The sequence below is a fragment of the Leuresthes tenuis genome, unplaced genomic scaffold (assembly GCF_036924035.1).
Source record: "Leuresthes tenuis unplaced genomic scaffold, fLeuTen1.0.hap1 SCAF_9, whole genome shotgun sequence".
Lineage (NCBI taxonomy): Eukaryota > Metazoa > Chordata > Actinopteri > Atheriniformes > Atherinopsidae > Leuresthes > Leuresthes tenuis.
Window position 1 is genome coordinate 33,715,699 of NW_027325363.1, and position 20,289 is coordinate 33,735,987.

Genomic DNA, 20,289 nt, shown 5'->3' on the forward strand with positions numbered 1-20,289 from the left:
CGGCCCGTGTTGGTGGTGTTGAGGAGCAGAAGCTTGTTGGCCAGAGAGCAGACATTGGCCAGGTGAATAGACGGGAGTGCAGTGCGAAACTTCTGCTGTCTCAGTCTGACGAGCACACAGGCTCGCTTCCCCCGGTGTCTCCGACGTCCTCGGCGGAGTCCAAAGACAGCTGCTGCTCCTCCGACAAGTAGCTCTGTAAAACTTACCGGGTTGATGAAAACCGATTAAAAAAACTTTAATGGTGGTTATTCCAATGTTTATGAGTTCTTCTCTGGGGTATGTGGCCGGAGAAGGAGCACAAAAGACACAACAAATGCGCAAAAACGTAAAAGGTACGAGAGAGCGAAGTATTGTGGCAGCCGTCTGCGGCGACATCTTCATTCACAATATTCCTTTAAAATGCACAAAACATTTATCTCTTATCATCTTACCATTGACCACATAGCTGGCATTACTGCAGGGAGCTCTTTTCAGCTTAACTCGCTGCTACCTGCTTCACCATCACGTCTTACAAGCTGTTGTTTGCCCATTTTTTTGTCCAAGATGTCCAAAATGCTTTGTTTATAACAAACTGGAATGTACTGCATAATTATGACTTAAACCAGCCTATTGGATGTCCTTTAATCCCAATAACACGTTCAATCCTCTTTATGCCTTTTTAATCAGGGACTGATATACCTTCTTTGTGCATTGTGTCACATGTGAAAGTACAAAGGCAGCACGGAATTTAATTGATCTGCCACTATGTGCCTATGAGCCTGTGTGTGCTTACACATGTCAAGCCTGCATTGAGGAACTCACTATCACTATCGTCGCTTAAACTGATTTTGTGGCATGTTTAAGTACGTATAGATGCAGGTCTGAGCCTCCTCTATTAGGCATGTATGAATTACAAGGAGGAACATCAGCGGGTTAAAAAAAACATCTTTTTTTCGACTATAAGGTGTAACCGATATTTGAAGGAGGATGTTCTCAACTCTACTTAAAAGCACAGACATTCCAGATAGTTCATATTGTCAAAGTTACACGTCAGTACAATGTATATTGCTTTAAACTTGTGTGAGACTGTATGTTTGTTCCATCAGATCACAGAGCTATCATCAGAGCTGGCTGACGAACGGAACACTGGGGAGTCAGCCTCCCAGCTACTGGAGGCAGAGACTTCTGACAGACTCCGTCTGGAAAAAGACATGAAGGACCTGCAGGTAGAATATAAGAGCTTTTTACTCAAAACAATTCATTCCTGTTCCTGTTTGTAGATGTGTGGCCTTTACTTTCTTCATGTGTATGCAGTAAAATTGTTACCAGATGACTCACATTATAGAATTTATCACCACTTTTGGTAAGATTTGTGATCATGTAAGAACAGCTTAATTGTTTTTTTTTCCTTTGGAAATAGTGTTTTAATAGCAATCATTGTGACAGCTTTTTTCAGCTAAGTAAATGTCACATCTTTATGGGACCCAATAAATATGACTTTCAGTAGACAAAAACATGTTGACATGTCATTCATAACATTAGATTTCCAAGTCAATTCAAGCCATATGTATGTGAAGCTTGCTATAAGTGAAGGCATGAAGGCAACATCTTAATCATCAGTTTTACTCTAATGCCCTTTATGTATGGATGCTCCCTAATGCCAATTGCTAAGGGCTCCAGGGCTGTATTAAATGGTAATGGGGACAGTGGATTAGGCTGGTGCAATCTTCATTCTCGGGATATTGGTCTGGACTTGATGACTGTTGAACTGCATAGTATCCTAACCCAATTTGTAATTTTTTTGCAAAATCAGAACTTTCCAAACAGGGTCGTACACAGGGCCCAAAAATTACCGAGGTCATGAGTCAGAACTTCTAGCCAGATTCGGGGGCATGCTCCCCTGGAAATTTTTTAAATTCCGTTATTTAAATCTGGCCATTTCAGAGCCTTAAGGAGCAAAAACAACATAATGACTTTTAGGCTTATTTGTTTAGTTTGTGATCAGAGAACATCAGACTCATCCTAAATGATTTGCAAATGAGTTGCACTGTAAAACTGGAGAATGAATTTCATCAAGTCATGGATTAGGAATAAAAAGGAATAAACTGAGAGATAATATATACAAATGCTTCGTATTTCCTTCAGTATTTAAAATAGATACCCAAGCCCTATTAAACGATCATGTTGATGATAGTGCCTAAACTGTTCACTCTTGTAAAGGAAAACCAGATTTTGAACACATTTCTATTATAATCTTACACAATACTTCAATTGTCATGCATTATACATCTGACTTTTAAAACGTATACAGGTCTGGCATAGTCTCTTCCTTTTATAGTACCTGCTCTCCCTCTATCACTGCTCCTCTTCTTACTGCTTGGCCCAAAGATGAGCTTGGTTTGGCTCAGCCTTTTCCTCCCTACCCTGTTTTCCCTTTAGTGAAGAATATAAACACAGTCAGATATTAAACTGATAGAAATGAAAACATTACGCCATTTCAACATCATGAAATAAGACGTGTCAGAAATCTTAAAAAACCTTGAGGGCGGTGCAGAGCTTTTGAAATTTGAGGTAAAAATGGGGCATTCTGAGGCTTTTTGAAGGACCATTACGGTGTCTCATGAAGTAAGGGCAAGTTACCACAGAACATGATTTATTATTATTATTTTGAAAATTAGCCGGATGTTTTATTTTGTTTCTGTGCACGACTTCCTGTGCCGCACGATCTGCGCTGTGTAGTGTTGCTGTGTTGTGCTCCGGCAGATATATAGAACAGGTTCAACATCCAACATTGAGAAATCAACACTGAATAAACGTTTCATTTTCAATCGAAGAAGTCGCTGACATTTCAATCGCAAAATGAATGTTGACTCAACCGGTGGAAATTGATTGACGACTGGTACTGACTAAGTTAACCAAAATTAAACTTTGATTCGATGTTTCCTTGCTATCTGAGTAGTACGCTGTGCTGCAATGAAAATATTTCCATATGAAGACGCATTTTTTTCTCACAGTCATCCACCACTTAAACTGCTTTCCACCTACATTTTTAGCCTAATATGCTCCTGTTCCAGTGACTGGTGTGACTGACTGACTGACTCACTAACGGTAGCGGTAACAACATCAAAGCCCGACTTGCGTGTGGTAGTTACCATAGCAACAGTGCATGTAGTTGATGACGCGCAGCACGTATGCCCAAACTGAGACACTTTTTTTTATTAAACAATCACGCTACTCTTGGCTCTTCAAATATAAAATCACCAGAATTTAAGCAAAAAATAAATAAATACAGAGGACATGACATCGGTGTCCTCAGTGGTAGTTACGGCCTTGTTTCCAAGTATTGAAACTGGCTATGCCACTTTATTTATTAGCATCTAAGGACAACATGGATGCTGACTCACACTTACTGACAGCATAGAGAATTTTATGAGTATTACAGACATGAAACAGAACGTAAATCGTGACACATAGTTTAGAAGAGCGATGGGCCTATAACTTCCTGAATCACTGTCATCCTTCCTTTTTTTCAGTAAGACACAAACAGACTCTTTGAGGGGAAAAAAAAACAAGCAGGTTTTTCCTGAGATTATCCCAAATTATTCAAAGCAGAATATAGGCATTATAAAACTCTGGACCAAACCGATCCAGGCTAGCTGTCTTTTCAGTGGGGAAACACTTTGATTGCTTCCTGTATCTCAGCAAAAGATCTGAATCCAACTTGTCCCTGGAATTTGCCTTTAGCTGTGGGAAACACAGCCAATTAAAAAATAGATCTTCTTCCTGCCTGGCTGCTGATTGAGAGGAATACATTTCTGAAAATAAATTTTTCATCATACCTTATTTAGATTTTATTTTGCAGATAGCTTATTTTGCGTCCTCTCCCTCTAATTATCTTGCCAGCAGCTTGTGTGATGTGTTGCCCTTTTCAAAAAGTCTGTCTCAGCTTAAGTAATAGATTACCAATTTGTTTTCTCAAGGGTTGTGATGAAGGTCATGTTCACTAGAGCTTTTGCAATTATCAAAATTGATGTGTTTTCTCTAACTTCTTCTCATCCCCATGCTCTGTTAACGGCAGTATGTGTTTGCTAATGGCATCATTATTATTATTATTATTTCTTCTTCTTCTTCTGTTCTACCTACAACTTATTTAAAGTCATAGGTATTGCTTTTGTTCAGATGTTAGCTGCAGTTGAATTTTTGATATTGTTGGGTTTTTTTCATATTTTAACCAAAAGCACCATTAAGTGGTAGTTTTTCATTTTAAACATTTCCATTTTAATAATGAAATCAGCACTTTATAGTCTATATTTGGCTGTTTTAGCTCTAACGCATGAAAATCTAAAGAACATAATCATGTTTTTATATAGATCACCTCTTTTACTCTTTCAGGTCAAGTTTGACAGCATGAAGAAACAGATGGAGTCCATGGAGATGGAGGTTATAGAGGCTCGACTCATTAAGGCTTCTGAACTCAATGGAGAAATAGATGATGATGACACAGGTCAGACACACTCCTACACACAGACCTGATTTGGACAAAATAATAGTACACTGAGCTCAAAAGTAAATCAATCTGTTCAGATTTCTGATATTTATGGTATGTGGCTTTGAAAACAATGCTGATAAGTATTCGAAATATCAGGAGACTGCAATTGCTACTGATTATATATTATCTCAAAACTACGTGGATTTACAAAGTTACATTAGACTGATTTATCTGCATTTATCTGAACTGATTAATAAGAATGTCAACAATTCTCGAACTCTGTTTGCTATGGTTGAAAAACTCACAAATCCTCCTCAAATGCAACTAATTTGCTAACTTTTTTAGCCGAAAACTCAAAACAATTAGACAAAACATTCACGCCACACAGACCAAGAAAACTAAACTGTGTCTAAAACCTAGAACTAACTCTGACGTTATGTCACAATTTAATATTGTCGATTTAAAAATCCTGGAGGAAACGGTTTGGCAGCTGAAATCAACAACTTGCACTGTGGACATAATACAATCTGACTTTTTAAAAACTATTTTTACCTCAGTAGAAAGTGATGTCATGCAAATAGTTATCAGCTCACTGGCATCAGGCAATTTTCCCAAATCACTAAAGACAGCCGCCATTTAGCCACTCCTAAAGAAGAGGACTCTAGACCCCTCTGTGATGAACAACTACAGACCTGTCTCTAACTTCTCTTTTATATCCAAGATTATTGAGAAAGTTGTATTTAACCAGCTCAACGACTTTCTGAATGAAAATCAAAACTGGACATTATCCCACAATGCATGGAGAAGCGTCTCCACTTCCTTGTTACATTTCCAGCCTTTATTGTCCTGGGTTAAGCCCATTCTAAACAACTCATAAGGTCTAAAATAGTACCTGTGTACAGTTTTGTAGTGAATGAATTTATTTCTAGTATCCCTTGTAGCTCTTCTCACATTTGAGATAATGTCTTGCATTAAGTCCTCGTCAATATCCTGATCAAAATCTTTTTGACATTTTAATTCAATTCAATTCAATTCAATTTTATTTATATAGCGCCAGATTACAACAATTGTCATCTCAAGGCACTTAAGTAATATAGTCCAATTCAAGCCAATTGGAATTCAATTCATTGTAATCATAATCCAATTAATTCATATAGAGCCAATTCAAAAAATTAATATCCTAGCTAAGGAAACCAACAGATTGCACCGAAATGTGTCTTCAGTCCAATCTCCCGTCCTGAGCGTGCCTGTGGCGACTGTGGAAAGGAACGACTCCCTTTTAACAGGAAGAAACCTCTGGCAGAACCAGACTCAGGAAGAAACCTCTGGCAGAACCAGACTCAGGAAGGGTGGCCATCCGCCTCGACCAGCTGGGGTTTGAGAAGACAGAAAAGAGGGAAAAGAGGGGGGAAAAACACCATAACGCCATTCAAAGGATATCTGCTGGAACAGGGAAACATACGTTAATAACCACAATAATGTCACATGTACATAAAATCAATTGTGAAATTAAACAGGGGGAAAAAGAGAGCAAAGTGAAGAAAGGTGTGACAGATGAGGTCCCCCAGCAGTCTAAGCCTATAGCAGCTTAACTATGGGATGTTTCAGGATTACCTGAGCCATCCCTAACTTTTAGCTTTATCAAAAAGGAAAGTTTTAAGCCTAATCTTAAAAGTGGAAAGGGTGTCTGCTTCCCGGACATTTACTGGCAGCTTATTCCACAAGAGAGGGGCCTGATAACTGAAGGCTCTGCCTCCCATTCTACTTTTAGAAACTCTGGGAACAACAACTAAACCTGCAGTTTGGGAGCGAAGTGCTCTGTTAGGAAAATACCTTACAATGAGATCTTTAAGATATGATGGAGCTCGGTCATTAAGAGCTTTATATGTGAGAAGAAGAATCTTAAATTCTATTCTGAATTTAACAGGGAGCCAATGAAGAGAAGCTAAAACTGGAGAAACATGATCTCTCCTGTTAGTTCTCATCAGAACTCTGGCTGCAGCATTTTGGATCAGCTGGAGGCTTTTCAGAGAATATGTGGGACAGCCCAATAATAAGGAATTACAGTAGTCCAATCTTGAAGTAACAAATGCATGAACTAGTTTCTCTGCATCACCCTGAGACAGGATGTTCCTGATTTTAGCAATATTACGAAGGTGAAAGAAGGCAGTCCTAGAAACCAGTTTTATATGTGCGTCAAATGATAAATTCTGGTCAAAAATAACTCCAAGGTTCCTCACTGCAGAACTAGAAGCCAGGGAAATACCATCTAGAGTAACTATATAACTAGACAATTTCTCCCTGAAGCGCTCAGGTCCAAAGACGTAAACCTTTGGTTTGGATGCTTGACATTTCCTTATAAAATACAGAGGCAGAGTGTGGATTATGTGGAGAATTAAGGAACTCCTCTACCCTTTTTATTTTCATTTTCCCTTCTCAATCCAAAAACAGACCTCACAATGCTTCTAAACTGTAAATACCTCGAAAAATCCCTTTTCAGTTAAATTAAACTGTTCATTCGCCACCCGTTTACCATAAGAATACCGTATTTTCCGCACCATAAGGCGCTCTTAAAAGCCTTTAATTTTCACAAAAAATGGCCGTGCGCCATATAATCATGTGCACCGGATTCCAAAATCTGTCACGGATTCCTCAATTCCATAACTTTGCTTATATTGAGAAATCCCCCAAATCCTATGTACTCTGGCCAATGCCCACTGAGAATGTTTTGAAATGAAGTTTCCATCTCCTACCTGACTTTCTGTATTCTTCTTTGACGATAGTTCCACAACACCAGATGGATATGCAAGTACCTCTTCCATCTTAACCCATCTACGATTAGTCACGAGTACACCAATATCTTGCTAACTTATTCATTTCAAATGCTGAGCTGTGCAGTTCCTCAATCCACCACTGTCTCACGAAGCCAACATGTCTTTAGTCTTATTCTGGGCTTTTTTCCATTGCATAAAAACTTTTCTGTTTTATCAACCTCCATTTGTTCTTAATTTTCTAAAATAAAGGGGACATATTGATAGCAATTATATTTTCCAGATCAGGACACAATCTGATACCTAAATATTTCATTTCAGTTTGGACCCACTTAAACTGAAATGTGTTTATTGTTAACTGACTGCATCCTTTAGATATCGACAGGTACTGAGATTTTTCCCAATTTATTTTATAGTCTTACAATTTCAAAAAAGAACCTACTGTAGATCGTGTTGGGAATATTTAATAAAGGATCCTCAACAGTCATTGAAATTTTGTCCGCATAGAGGAACATTTTGTATTCTTCTTCCCCATGTAGAATCCCTTTAATCCCTCTCAGATCTTATTGCACTGGCCAGGGGTTCCAGAAGTTATATAAAGAGCAGGGTGGCTGAGAGGATCTACTTGTTTAGTCTCACGTATTAAGTTAAAGAAGAATAGTATCATTCTATTTGTTATTACCACTGCCCTTGTTCATCCAATAAAGCCATCTCCACTACCACATTTTTTTTAGTATAGCACAGAAAACTTCAACCACCCTATCAAATGCCTTGTGGGCATCCAAAGATATGGTGGCTATTGCTGTGCTCTTTATCCTTTTTGACAATTAAAGAGATCAGAGCTTCACTGAATTTATTTGGTAATTTACCCAGCGACTGCGACTGTAGCTCAGGAGGAAGACCAGTCGCCAACCAATCGGAAGGTCGGTGTCGCTTGTCGAAGCATCCTTCAGCAAGACACTGAACCCCATGTTGCTGTATTAGTCTGTGAGTGAATGGATGAATGTGGCATGAAGTTTTAAAAGGGCTTTGAGTAACTGGAAAAGCATTATACAAGTACGGTCCATTTACCAAAAAAAAGATTCTTTGTACACCTCTGTTAAGATGGGTGCCAGTTTATCAATGTAATATTCTGAAGGAACTATCTGAACCAGGTGATTTTCTCGCTTTCATTGATGAAATTGCACTTTTGAGTTTGTTTGCTGTTGTGGATGATCTAACACTTCCTTCTGCTCCTCTGACATTCATGTCACTTTAATCTTAGGAAAAAAGCATCATATTCATTCATATAGCCTCAGATTTATATAGCTGGTTATAGAAAGACACAAACACTTTGTCCCCTTTGAAAGCTTTGGCTGTAAAAAAATTTTTTCTTGTTTCTGATGAGAACTTGATCCTTCAAGCCGGCTGGCAAAAAGGTTCAGTTTATTACAAAAAACAAACATGCTAATACAAATGGTCCAATGAGTCAGACCAAAATAACATCTGTAGGGTTTTACATCAGCGTCAAAACAGGATCTTCTAACGCAATTGTGTTGCGTCAAAGCTCTGAAGTAAAAACCGACCAATGCAGGAAGAATTGGTGGTGATTTATACCTGTTGAGGAGTGGCATCTAGTCTAGGTGAGAGTTGTGGGTATGTGTTGAGTATGAATGAGACAATAATAGGTGTGGGGAGGAGGAATGTCTGGGGGTATTCTGTGTGTCTGCATGCAAACGTGTTCGTGGAGGGGGCTTTGTCTGGTCTGATGTCTTGGTCTGACCAGACTGTATGGCACCAAGGACTGAAAAACCACCAAAATCCAACACCTTTATTATTTTAAACAGCTGATCTAGCTTAACCAGCTTCTTTTTGGTGCAAAGCTTGTTTCATAGTTGACGCGTTGCTAACGGCGCGTAACGCACCTGACGTCAAAATGACATATTTGCGCCTGGCACGCACCATGAAAAGGTGGCGCGGCGCGTAATCTTGCACCAGTCAAAAGTTGTAACTTGGCGTGCGTGGAGAACGACAAACCAGATGGACCAATTCGAAAACAGACTCAGCGAGGACGTGCGTCTGTACAGGCACCTGTACGACACTGCACTGAAACAGCATAAGGACCACCTCAACTCCCATAACTCGTGGACGGAGATTGCCAGAACTTTGGGGAAAGAGAGAGAGTTCTGTAAGAGTGCGTGGAAAAAGCTATGGGACAGATACGTGAAAGCCTGAGGCCTCGATAATAATTCCAAAGTGTGTCCATTGAAGCACACTATTGCATAACAAACAAAAGGTAACACAATACTCTTAAAAGTCCTGTAACAATATTCTTAGTACTATATCAGACTATAATTGTGATAACACACCTATAGAAATTTCAGCTTCTGCAGGATCATCAGCTATTATGTACGTAGAGGTGAGAATGCAGATCATTGATGACAGTGCTACTCCTCCTGCTCTTGACGGGGGCATTGTTTTCTTCTTCACTTTCGTCATTGTAGAGTAGTTAGCGGTAACCTTCACGTAGCAGCGACACCTCTGTGACGGAGAACTACTCTTGCAACTACTGGCGCGGCAACCATACTGGGGCCTTAACTGTCTGGCCAGCAATTTGCTAGATTTTTCCTCACTCTCATTGTAAGTAGTTTTAAGTCTGAATAATGCCATACTCTAATTCATAGAGTTCATAAATTCATAAATGTTGTTTATTTGAAATTCCAATTCAAACATACTTGTTTTAGTAGTAAGTCTGTATGTTTCTCAGCCATTGTCTTTAAGTTGAGTCTCTAAATCTTTTAGTCATATTTGCTCTCTCTTTTTTCCCATATAATGTTCTATAGTATTCTCCTTAATATAAGCTTTGGAAGCTTTCCAAACTGTCCCTATCCTACCTGTTGAACCCACATTCTGCAAGAAAGAAATGGAATTCTTTTTCAATTTGACTTCTGAATACTGGGTCCTGAAAGAAAGATACATTTAATCTCCACCTACCTCCTTTATTACCATCTGGCCCCATCATCAAGCCCAGGTGCGCTGTTGCATGGTCAGTCAGTGCTATAGGTCCTATTGTTCGGTCATAACATTGTGTACAAGGTTCTTACTAACCAAAAAATAATCTATTCTGGAGTGTGATTTATGTTTATGAGAATGAAATGTATATTCTCTCTCTCTCTTTTGTGTTAACAAGCTATATACACTACTTTGCATTTTACGTGATTTTTGAGGTCAACAAATGAAGCCAATTAAAGTCAGTTAGTCTTGGCGTCATTGTCACGTCATCATTAAACACCAAAGCAGTTATTTATTCCTGTCGTTTGCTGTCACACGAACGTTTAGCTACAACAAAACCCATCATTTTGAAGGACAACATTTTTACGATGGTTTAGAAAGTGACTTCTCACTGGTATAACAGTAGTAAGCTTCATCCTGCATAATGTGCTCTAGACCATCTGAGCAGTTGTAAAGAGGAATTTTTTGTTGTTGTTGTCATTTCTTCTTAGGAACAAAGTAGGCTAGTCAGGCGATCCAGCACCAAACAGCTATAGGACTATGTTGGGTTTTTGCTAGTTTTTGCCAAATCACCAGCCAGTATTTAATGAAAAATTCTTGACCTTTTCATAGTGGTTCTATTTTTAGATGCAGGGCTAGGCGTGCACAAGTATTTTTCACACAGATGGGTACAAGATAGTGATCGACCGATACAGGTTTTTAAGGCCGATTATTTTGACATCAGTCTTAACCGATCCCCAATATGTGCTGCCAATTTTTTTTGGGCTGATTCTTGAAGCCGATATCGCTATCGGATATCGAAAGTCTAAATTTAAACAAAAAAGAAACATTTATTAACAAAACAAACAAAACATAGCAACAAACAACAGTAGCAAACAATGTAGAACATTTAAATATATAACAACAGAAATAAACAGTCTTAACACTTAAATGTTTTTGCACTTTACATAGCAGCATGATGCCTTAGTGCCTTAGTGCAAATGACCTTTCTGAGAAGATTTGTTAACAATAATACAACAAAAAATTTTTTTAAAAAAGAAATGTGAACAGTCGCTAATGCACTAACCCACTAATTAATCGGCAAACGATCACATGTAAAACGCAAATATCGGCACAGTACAAGATATCATGAATTGAAATTCTGCACATCCTTTTCATGTGCACATCCTCAGTGTGAGAGCATAAACCTCCACAGCTGGGCTTTTTGTCCCGTTTTAAAAAAAAAGTACAGTCTAAGGTATCCTATAAGTACATTAAAGCATCTAAAACAGACTGTGAATGTGCTTATGTAACAGGAGGGGAGTGGAGGCTGAAGTATGAACGAGCCGTCAGAGAGAATGATTTCATGAAGAAGAGACTGCAGCAGGAGTTTGATGACAAGTTAGAGATGGAGCAACAGAACAAACGGCAGTTTGAGAGGAGGGTGAGTGGACACATACAGAACTACCTGAAAATATACAGATTTGAAGTGTCATTGAACTGAATGAAATCTACTTCTTCAAGTTTCTACCCTAATTAACTGATTAGAATTAGAATTAACTACATTTTTATGAATATATGAATATTTTGTTCCAGGATATTCTTATAGATAGATGACCAGGATTATATTAAACTACGTAATTAATGCTTAATGTCTCCGTTATTCATTAGGAAGCTGGCTAAGGCAGCTAGGCTAATCTTAATTATTATTGATTATTAAGAAATAGTTGAAATAGTTGTTGGGTCTTTTTATTCGAGATATTGTGTTAGCTGAATTAGACTGTTTGCTTTATTCTTTTTCTTTTTTTTTTGCTTTAGAAACCATGTCTCTCTACATTACAGTAAAATATTACACCTGTAAACCTGTGATAACGCACGTTTATTGACTGAAAATCATTCCAGATGTCACATGAAGTTGGCTGATAATGTCAATCATTTACAAGGCTGTCATCAGAGCGAATAGTTGGCATGTTGATTTGATTTTCTTTTTCTTTCTGTGCAGATTAGTGACTTACAGGCAGATAATGAAGAATCTCAACGTAACATCCAGCAGCTGAAGAAAAAAACCCAGAGACTAACAGCTGAATTGCAGGACACCAAGCTTCACCTGGAGGGACAACAAAGCCGCAACCATGACCTAGAGAAAAAACAAAGGAAGTCAGTACACATACAACTTTGCAGTCATGTTTGTTGGTTGCCACAGACGGTGCAAGTCCACTGGATTTGCTATAGCAACAATTATAACTGTAGAGAAAAAACACGAGTATTCCAGTCTGATATTAGCACCATGCCAAGAGAATAGGCAGGTCTGCAGCTTATTTGTACTTTTTTTTTTATTGCTGAATAAGCATGTTTTAGAGTTAAAAGGGAACTCCGGTATTTTTAAACCTAGACCTTATTTCTGGCATGAAATACGTTTATCTACTCACCGAGAATAGTTTGGCAAAAGTCGGCATCCTTCGGGAGCTATTTAGATAACTCGCAATAGGCGTATATCCATATAACGGAGTGAACAGGGCAGGGACGATGCAGCCTCTAAATAAAGCATTATCTGTCTTTATTTCACCAATACTTTAGGCTGAATGAATGAATGAACGTGTGCTATAGCTCTGTTAGCACATAGCTACTGTTATGTGTACTGTTATCTGATTTTTCTTAAAATTTCACATTAAATGTAACTTTCAAATTGTAATTTATGTAGCAATAATTGTGCTACATTAGCCTGTTGTGATGGTGTTATTAATGAGTGAAGTGTGTGGGTGTACATATGTCCATGTTTGTGTGTAGGTTTGACAGTGATTTGAGTGTTGCCCAGGAGGAGGTGCAGAGGGAGAGGAACCTTAGAGAGAAACTGGCTCGAGAAAAAGACATGCTGAGCACAGAGGTCTTCAGCCTACGGCAGCAGCTGGAGGTGTGTGTCTGTGGGGTTTTTAATTTTTCAATTGAATGTATTTGTTTCATTTCTCCTGTCTACTGGTACAATAGACCATATCTATTACACACCAGTCTTACGGAATTAAGCTTTATTAATTTAGAATATATGAGTTATATATATTATATGTTGAGGAAGAAAAAGTACATTGAAAATAAGCAACAAGAAATGAAAGAAATACTATGACTACTAATACTACTACCACTCAGAACAGTAATAATAACAATAATGATAATCTTCATATTTTTCATTTTGTCATTATCATCATTACTATGATTATTAACATCATTATCATTATTGACAACAATTCAGAAAGTAAGAGTTATAGCAGAGAAAGAAGCTGGATTGAAATCTTCCGAGACTGCCTTGAATGCATTGGGGTGCTGTGTTTGTAGCTTGGTAACAACTGAGCTGATGACGACACACAGCATTAGAAGACAACACAGACTTAATTGGCAAGCTCAGTTGTTGGGCAGTCTGTGCAATTTTCTTTCTTTCCGTATTGGCAACTAAACAGAAAGCTATAGCCAACAGTAACACATCCAGGGTTGCAACATCCATTTACAAACACCCAGATCTCTTCACTCATATCAGATATATATATATATATATATATATATATATGGTTGTTTCATGCAAATGGATATTATATTCATTATATTATATTATAATATAATTATATATTATTATATTATATTATATTCATTCTTGCAACAATCCAAAACAAATTTACTGAAAGCGTATGATGGCAAACTCAAGCCCAACAGGCAACATCAGAATGGTATATTGATCTAAATGTAACACTCTTTTTCCTGTGTAACGTTGACAATTTAAGAAAATTGTCTTACACATTATAATTTGGTCTAACCTTGTCGCAGGTAGAGTTGTCCTGGCGTCTCCGTTGCAAACGACACTCCGAGTGGTCTGTCTTTGGCTGGGGATCTCTGCACCCTCACCCTACAGCAGCAGCTCAATGTACTCTTGTGATAACACAACTGACGTAGACAATAAGGCAGATAGCTATGGTCCTGTTAGAGAAGGAAGGTATAAGAGGTCATGTTTAAGATAAACCTGTCATTCAAAAGACCCTTTTCTTTATCCATGTTAGCTTGTCATCTGTAAGATTAGGCTTCATCTCCTCTTGATTATCCATTCTACAAGGCAGACCAATGTTCACATTCAGAGAATGTGCCTACATTAATCTTGCGAAAAAAAACCCTGCATATAAATACATATATGTGAAAAGATATACAACACCTTGGTGCATAAAGACCTAAACTTTGACAAGAAATATAGTCTGCTCTGCTCCTTCTTGTAGACAGCCTTAGTGTTGCATTTCCAGTTCAGTTTGTTGTCCAGATGAACTTCCAGGTATGTGTCATCCTCTACCATTTCCAGCTCTTCTCCCAGGAAAAAAACGGTGTTTGGCTTATTCCAGTTCCTTCAAAAATTTACAATCAATTCTATGTCAGGAGATGGTGTTCATACCATGCTACAATGTGGCTGACCAGTTCCCCATACTTGTCCTCTTGTCCATTGCTCTTGCTCCCCACAACTGCAGAGTCATCTGAGTATTTCTGGAGATGACTACTCTGAGTTGTACTGGAAGTCTGAGGTGTACAGCGTGAAAAGAAACAACAAGAGTACAATCCTTTCTGGTGCTGCTGTGCTGACCACCTTCTCTGTCTGTGAAATAGTCAATAATCCAAGTGGTTGCGGAGGCATTCACTGCTATTTTCTGGACCACTTTTTTTCATAACGGTGCTAGGGTAACTGCATTTAAAACACTTTAGAAATCAAATAACATGATTCTCACCATTCTTCTTGCTTTGTTCAGATGAGAGTGGGCTTGTTAAAGCAGATAGATGATTTAGTCTTCAACCCCAACCCTAGGATGATAAGCAAACTGTAGTGGGTCTTGAAAGGTGTTTACTTTCTTACTGAGGTGAGCCAATAACAGACTCTCCAAGACCTTCATGATGTGGGATGTTAGGGCAGTCAATCTGGAGTCACCAAGGAAACATTTTCTTCTTCTTTTGGCCTCTCCCCTTTTTATCAGGGGTCATCTCAGCGAGTCGATCTTGCATCATCGTTTTGGCACTTTTTACGCCGGATGCCCTTCCTGACGCAACCCTCGCTATTTATCTATAATACACTGACTCGTGCTCCCCAGTGGCTGGGCACCAAGGAAAAATCAATTAGGATTTTTAGAAGAGACTTTTATTATCATTGCATACCAGGTTTTTGCAGCTTGTATGGTCCAGGGGAAGAAGCTGGTGTGAGACTTAATTGACCTGAAGTGCCACCCAGAGGGCAGCCAGTCAAACAAGTGATGGGCAGGGTGGGAGAGGTCTCCTGTGATGGCCCTGTGATGATCTCCAGCAGGATCTGGACAAGTCATCCAGGGAGGGCAATGATTTTTTGGGCGGTGTTGATGACCCTCTGCACAGACTTCCTGTCCTCAGCTGTAGAGCCAATGTACCACACACCCAGACAGTATGTAAGTACACTTTTGACAGAGGAGTGATGGAAGCCCAGCAGCAGCTTGTTGTCCTGGTTGCAGGAGTGCAGCTGCTGCTGAGCCTTCGTCACTAGGGCCTTGTTGTGGTGAGTCCAGGAGAGGTCGCCAGAGATGTGGGTGCCCAGCAACCTGAAAGTGGTGACAGTTTGTCATAAGGCTTTTTAACAGTGACTGCTGACATGTTCTTCTCACATTTATTTATTTTATTTATGTTTTAATATATAATCATTGTAAATATTTTAATTGAGCGATATGACAATTTGAATTAAATAAAGTATTTTTCTATTCCTCTATTCTATTCTAGTTTCCATTTATGAAGAGGGAAGTGTGGGTCTTGCCTGTGCTTCCTGAAGTCCATAAGTTATTTTCTTTTATGGAATTTCAAAATCAGGTTGCACCAGAAGGACAGTTTCTCTACCTCAGCCCTGTATGCTGTCTCATTCCCTGAGATGAGTTAAGATGTCTGGTGTGATTGTATTGAAGGCAGAGCTGTAGTCCACAAAGAGCATCCTCACATAGCTCTGCCGGTTCTCCAAATTTCTCAGTTCTTGTTGTGGAGAAATGAGTAGTTGGACTCGTCATGGGAGGCTCTTATGGGGAATTTATTGAACAGACATGTACCTTGCAGCATGCACGGAAATTCCCGATGACCTCAGTTTGTGACATCCTCTTATACCTTCCTATATCACTCTGTGTGTATGTGACCCAAACCCAATCTCTATTCGGCGCCTGCTGGCTGAGGACGCTACTGCATCTTCGTCATTATCTAGACAGCGTTCATTCGGACCTTAAACAACATCTGGTTCAAGCAGTGTCAGCACACAATATGTTGTTCAAGCCATGTCTCCCACATGCTTTGTGCAGGGTTATGGTGTCAGGGTTATGGTGTCAGTGTCCTCCGTGGACTGGTTTGCTCTGTAGGCGAACTGGTGGGGGTCAATGAAGGGAGGAATGTAGTCCCTTATGTGTTGGGAAACCAGTTGCTCCAAGCATATCATGACTACAGATGTGAGGGCTATGGGTCTGTAGTCCCTGAGGCTGTTTATGGCAGTTTTCTTGGGAATTGGGATGATGGTGGAGGCCTTCAGACATGTAGGTACAGCTTGGTTGAACAGCTTGATGTGGATCCTTGCCAGCTGGTCTGCTCATGCTTTGAGCTTTGGTCCAGCAGCTTTCCTGTGTTTCACTGCCCTCAGATTTTTCCTCACCTCGTGTTCCTGGAGAGAGAGGGGAGGAGTGTTGGAGTCTTGATGAGGCAGTGTGTGCAGGTGTGTGTTGATCTTGAGACAGGCAAAGAAGTTGTTCAGCTCCTCTTCCCATGTGCTGTTTTAGCAGCTGGACGATGAAGGGCTCTGACCTCTGTAGTTGGTAATGGCCTGGATGCCCCTCTACATCTTCCATGGGTTGTTGTCTGTTAGATAGCCCTCCATCTTCCTCCTATCCGTCTCCTTTGCTTGTTGGATGCCTCTTCTCAGGTTGGCTATGGTAATGCTGTACAGAGCTGTCCCTCTTACTGAAGGCTGAGTTACGAGCTCTGACCAAGTACTGGACTTCACTTGTCGTCCAAGGTTTCCTGTTTGGAAAACCCCGGATGCGTTTGTTGACTGTCACATTTTCCATAGCAATGTAAAAAAGGACAATCTCAGTGGGTGTCCCGAGGGCCTGATATTTAAAGATGTTCCACTCTGTGCAGGCACAGCAGTCCTGTCGCTGAAGGAAAGCATTCAGAGCTGATCTTTAGAACTCTGGGGCTGATACCAACTGGACCTGCAGCCTTGTTCTGGTTTCCTGATGAAAGAAGGCAGCAGGTGGAGGCAGAGGAGGTGTCCTGATGTAAAGGGAGATATTACACTGTGTTATGACCCATGACGAATGTGAGGGTTGACTCTGCGGAGTTTAGACACGGAAGAGATGAGTACAGGTAGGGTTTGAGCTCCGTGTAGCAGGAGGCAGGAGAGGAGCATACCAAGTGTTATTCTGAATTTAATCTACTGAAAAACATTTTCATCTCATTGACTGTGTCCAGACCCCTATAAGTCTGATCTCATTTCACCTTTAAGTCTGTGACCCCTGACAATGCATCTCACACATTGGTCTGTTAGTGCTTGCTTTCTAGCTTTTTTCTATAAACTTCCTCATCCTCTCGTCTTATTTGTTAGCTTTTCTGTCTTTCCCCGTCTCTCTCACCATGAAGGCTTTCTTTTTCATGTACAGTGGCTTTTTAAGGTCACTGGTGATCCAGGGCTTATTAGAGACCAGAGTGCAATACAGTTTGTGGCCTCAAAGGACCATTTCAGAGTTTCTTTAGCTTTCTGATAAAAAAAAAAAAACCTTCCAAAAATACTTTTTGATCACTGGTTTCTGCTGGACAAGGGGTCTGTATTTTGAGATGAGGAGTACTAGATTCTGATCTTATTTAGAGCAGCTATATATATCTCTTGAACTGGCATAGAATAAATCCAATTTTAAAATTCTAGGTTTTAACCTTCAGAGCATTACATGGTCAGGCTCCATCCTACATGGTAAATGGTAAATGGACTTGTACTTGTACTTGTATAGTGCTTTTCTAGTCTAACTGACCCCTCAAAGCGCTTCACTACATGCCGCATTCACCCCACTCACACACACGTCTTAGGATACATAACTACGTGCTTTTCTAATCATTCATACACACATTCATTCCCCAATGATACACTGGGAGGCACCGTGGGGTTCAGTGTCTTGCCCAATTCCGATTGGTGGGCGACTGCTCTTCCTCCTGAGCTACAGACGCCCCTGGAGCAGTGATCTGATCCAGCCTTACACCCCAGCTCGGGATCTGAGGTCTGTGTATCAAAATTTGCTTACGGTGCCACGCACTCGCTTCCGGACCAGAGGAGACCGATCCTTCCAAGCTGTTGTTCCCAGGCTTTGGAACGATCTTCCGCTCTCTTTGCGTTCGATGGTGTCTGTTGACAACTTAAGACATATTTATTTGTTTAGGGTTTGTTTAGTTGTTTTTGGGCTGATATGATTGTTACTAAGTTGTCTTGGCCTTTTTAAAATTGTATGTATTTCCTGTTTTATTGTTCTGCTGTAAAGCGCTCTGTGACCCTGGTCTGTGAAGGGCGCTGTGCAAATAAAGCTTACTTACTTACTTACTTACTTACTTACATGAAGTCTGGCTGCCTGTCTAATCGCGGTTGCTACACCAATATGAGGACATACTAATATATTAGATAAATAACACAAATATTATCTATATATTTCAATATCATCAGCCCAAAATGTGTCCTAAGGGGCTTAACTCTTTGCATGGTAAAAACTTCCTCTATCCTTAGAGCCTCATCTTCAAATGCATTTTGCAGAATAAGGAAGTAAAATGCAACTTGGGTGGTTGTTCAAAGCACACAACAATGGGGGCTATGATTCTATATGAAACAACCTGCATTCCTCCCCACAAACAAATATAAGATAAGATCACATATAAGATGAGATGAGATATAAGATAAGATGAGATAAGACAGGATGGGACTTTATTGATCTGCAAAGGGAAATCCATCCATCAGCTCACAGAAACATGGTGAAGCATCTCACTACAGACACCAAAGGACCTGAGGAAATACAGTCAGCTCTGTCCTTTCTTGTACAGAGCCTCAGTATTCCAGGAAAAGTCCAGCTGGTGGTGTAAGTGGACACCTAGAAATTTGTTGGTCTCCACCCCCTCAATGTCCACATTATGGATCGACACTGGCTGAGGAGAAGGCCTGGTCTTGCAAAAATCCACCACCATTTCATTGTTCTTCACTGTACTCAAAGCAGACATTTCCCATCTCTCCACTCTATGAAGGCTTCTATCAGTTTTCTGTATTTAACTTCCTGCCCATTCCTGATGCAAGGCACAAACGCCGTATCATCTGAATACTTCTAGATTTTGTAGGATGTGGAGTTATAAACAAAATGTTGAATACAATGAGCAGGAAGGGGGCCAGGACATTCCCCTGCAGTGCCCCAGTGTTGCTCGCTACCGTGTTCCCTTCCTGTCAGGTAGTATGTGATCCAGCAGGTTACAGAGGGGTCCCATTTTTTAAGTTTGAACCAGAATCATCCAGGTGGGAATAGACATGACGAGCATGCACAGGACTGCATCCTCTTCACTGAGGTGTTCCATGTACGCAAAATGGAGGGGGTTTTGAAGTCTGAGTACCCTTAGAAGTAGCCTTTCCAGAGTCTTTGGGATTTCCAGTGTGAGAACCCACAGGTCTGTAGTCATTTATCTTGCCCAAATGCACAACGTTGGGCACTGGGACAAGACATGAGGTGTTCCACAGGACCAGGACCCTCCCCAGCTGTACTCTCTGGTTGAAGATCCTCTGGAAAAGCACACACAGCTGGTCAGTGCAATTCAGCTGATCAGAGCTGATTTTTCAAATCTGTTTAAAACAGATTGAACTTTCTGGCTCTGTCCACACCAACATCTGTGGTTTGGCAGTTGCTGCTGTTGTAGCAGTAATGTTTCTCACCCCCCTCCAAACCTCTGGTGTTGTGATGCTGCAGCCTTCTTTCCAGCTGTAGTTGTCCCTTGTTTGGGGCGCTTTCTTCTTCAACTCATGTTGCAACTCCCTGAGCCTGACTTTTTCTCCATTTC

The 20,289-nt window shown here is 40.1% G+C and overlaps 1 protein-coding gene across 2 annotated transcripts in view; it reads left to right on the forward strand.

Annotated features, from left to right (window-relative positions):
• Positions 1–20,289, forward strand: part of LOC140314791 (unconventional myosin-XVIIIa-like) — a 152,182-nt gene that overhangs the window by 90,514 nt on the left and 41,379 nt on the right. For both annotated transcript variants that reach the window (XM_072393153.1, XM_072393154.1), the window contains exons 23-27: positions 1,086–1,205; positions 4,372–4,483; positions 11,526–11,653; positions 12,212–12,366; positions 12,997–13,120. In XM_072393153.1, coding sequence (XP_072249254.1) covers positions 1,086–1,205; positions 4,372–4,483; positions 11,526–11,653; positions 12,212–12,366; positions 12,997–13,120 — 639 coding nt within the window. The remainder of the gene's footprint in view (positions 1–1,085; positions 1,206–4,371; positions 4,484–11,525; positions 11,654–12,211; positions 12,367–12,996; positions 13,121–20,289) is intronic.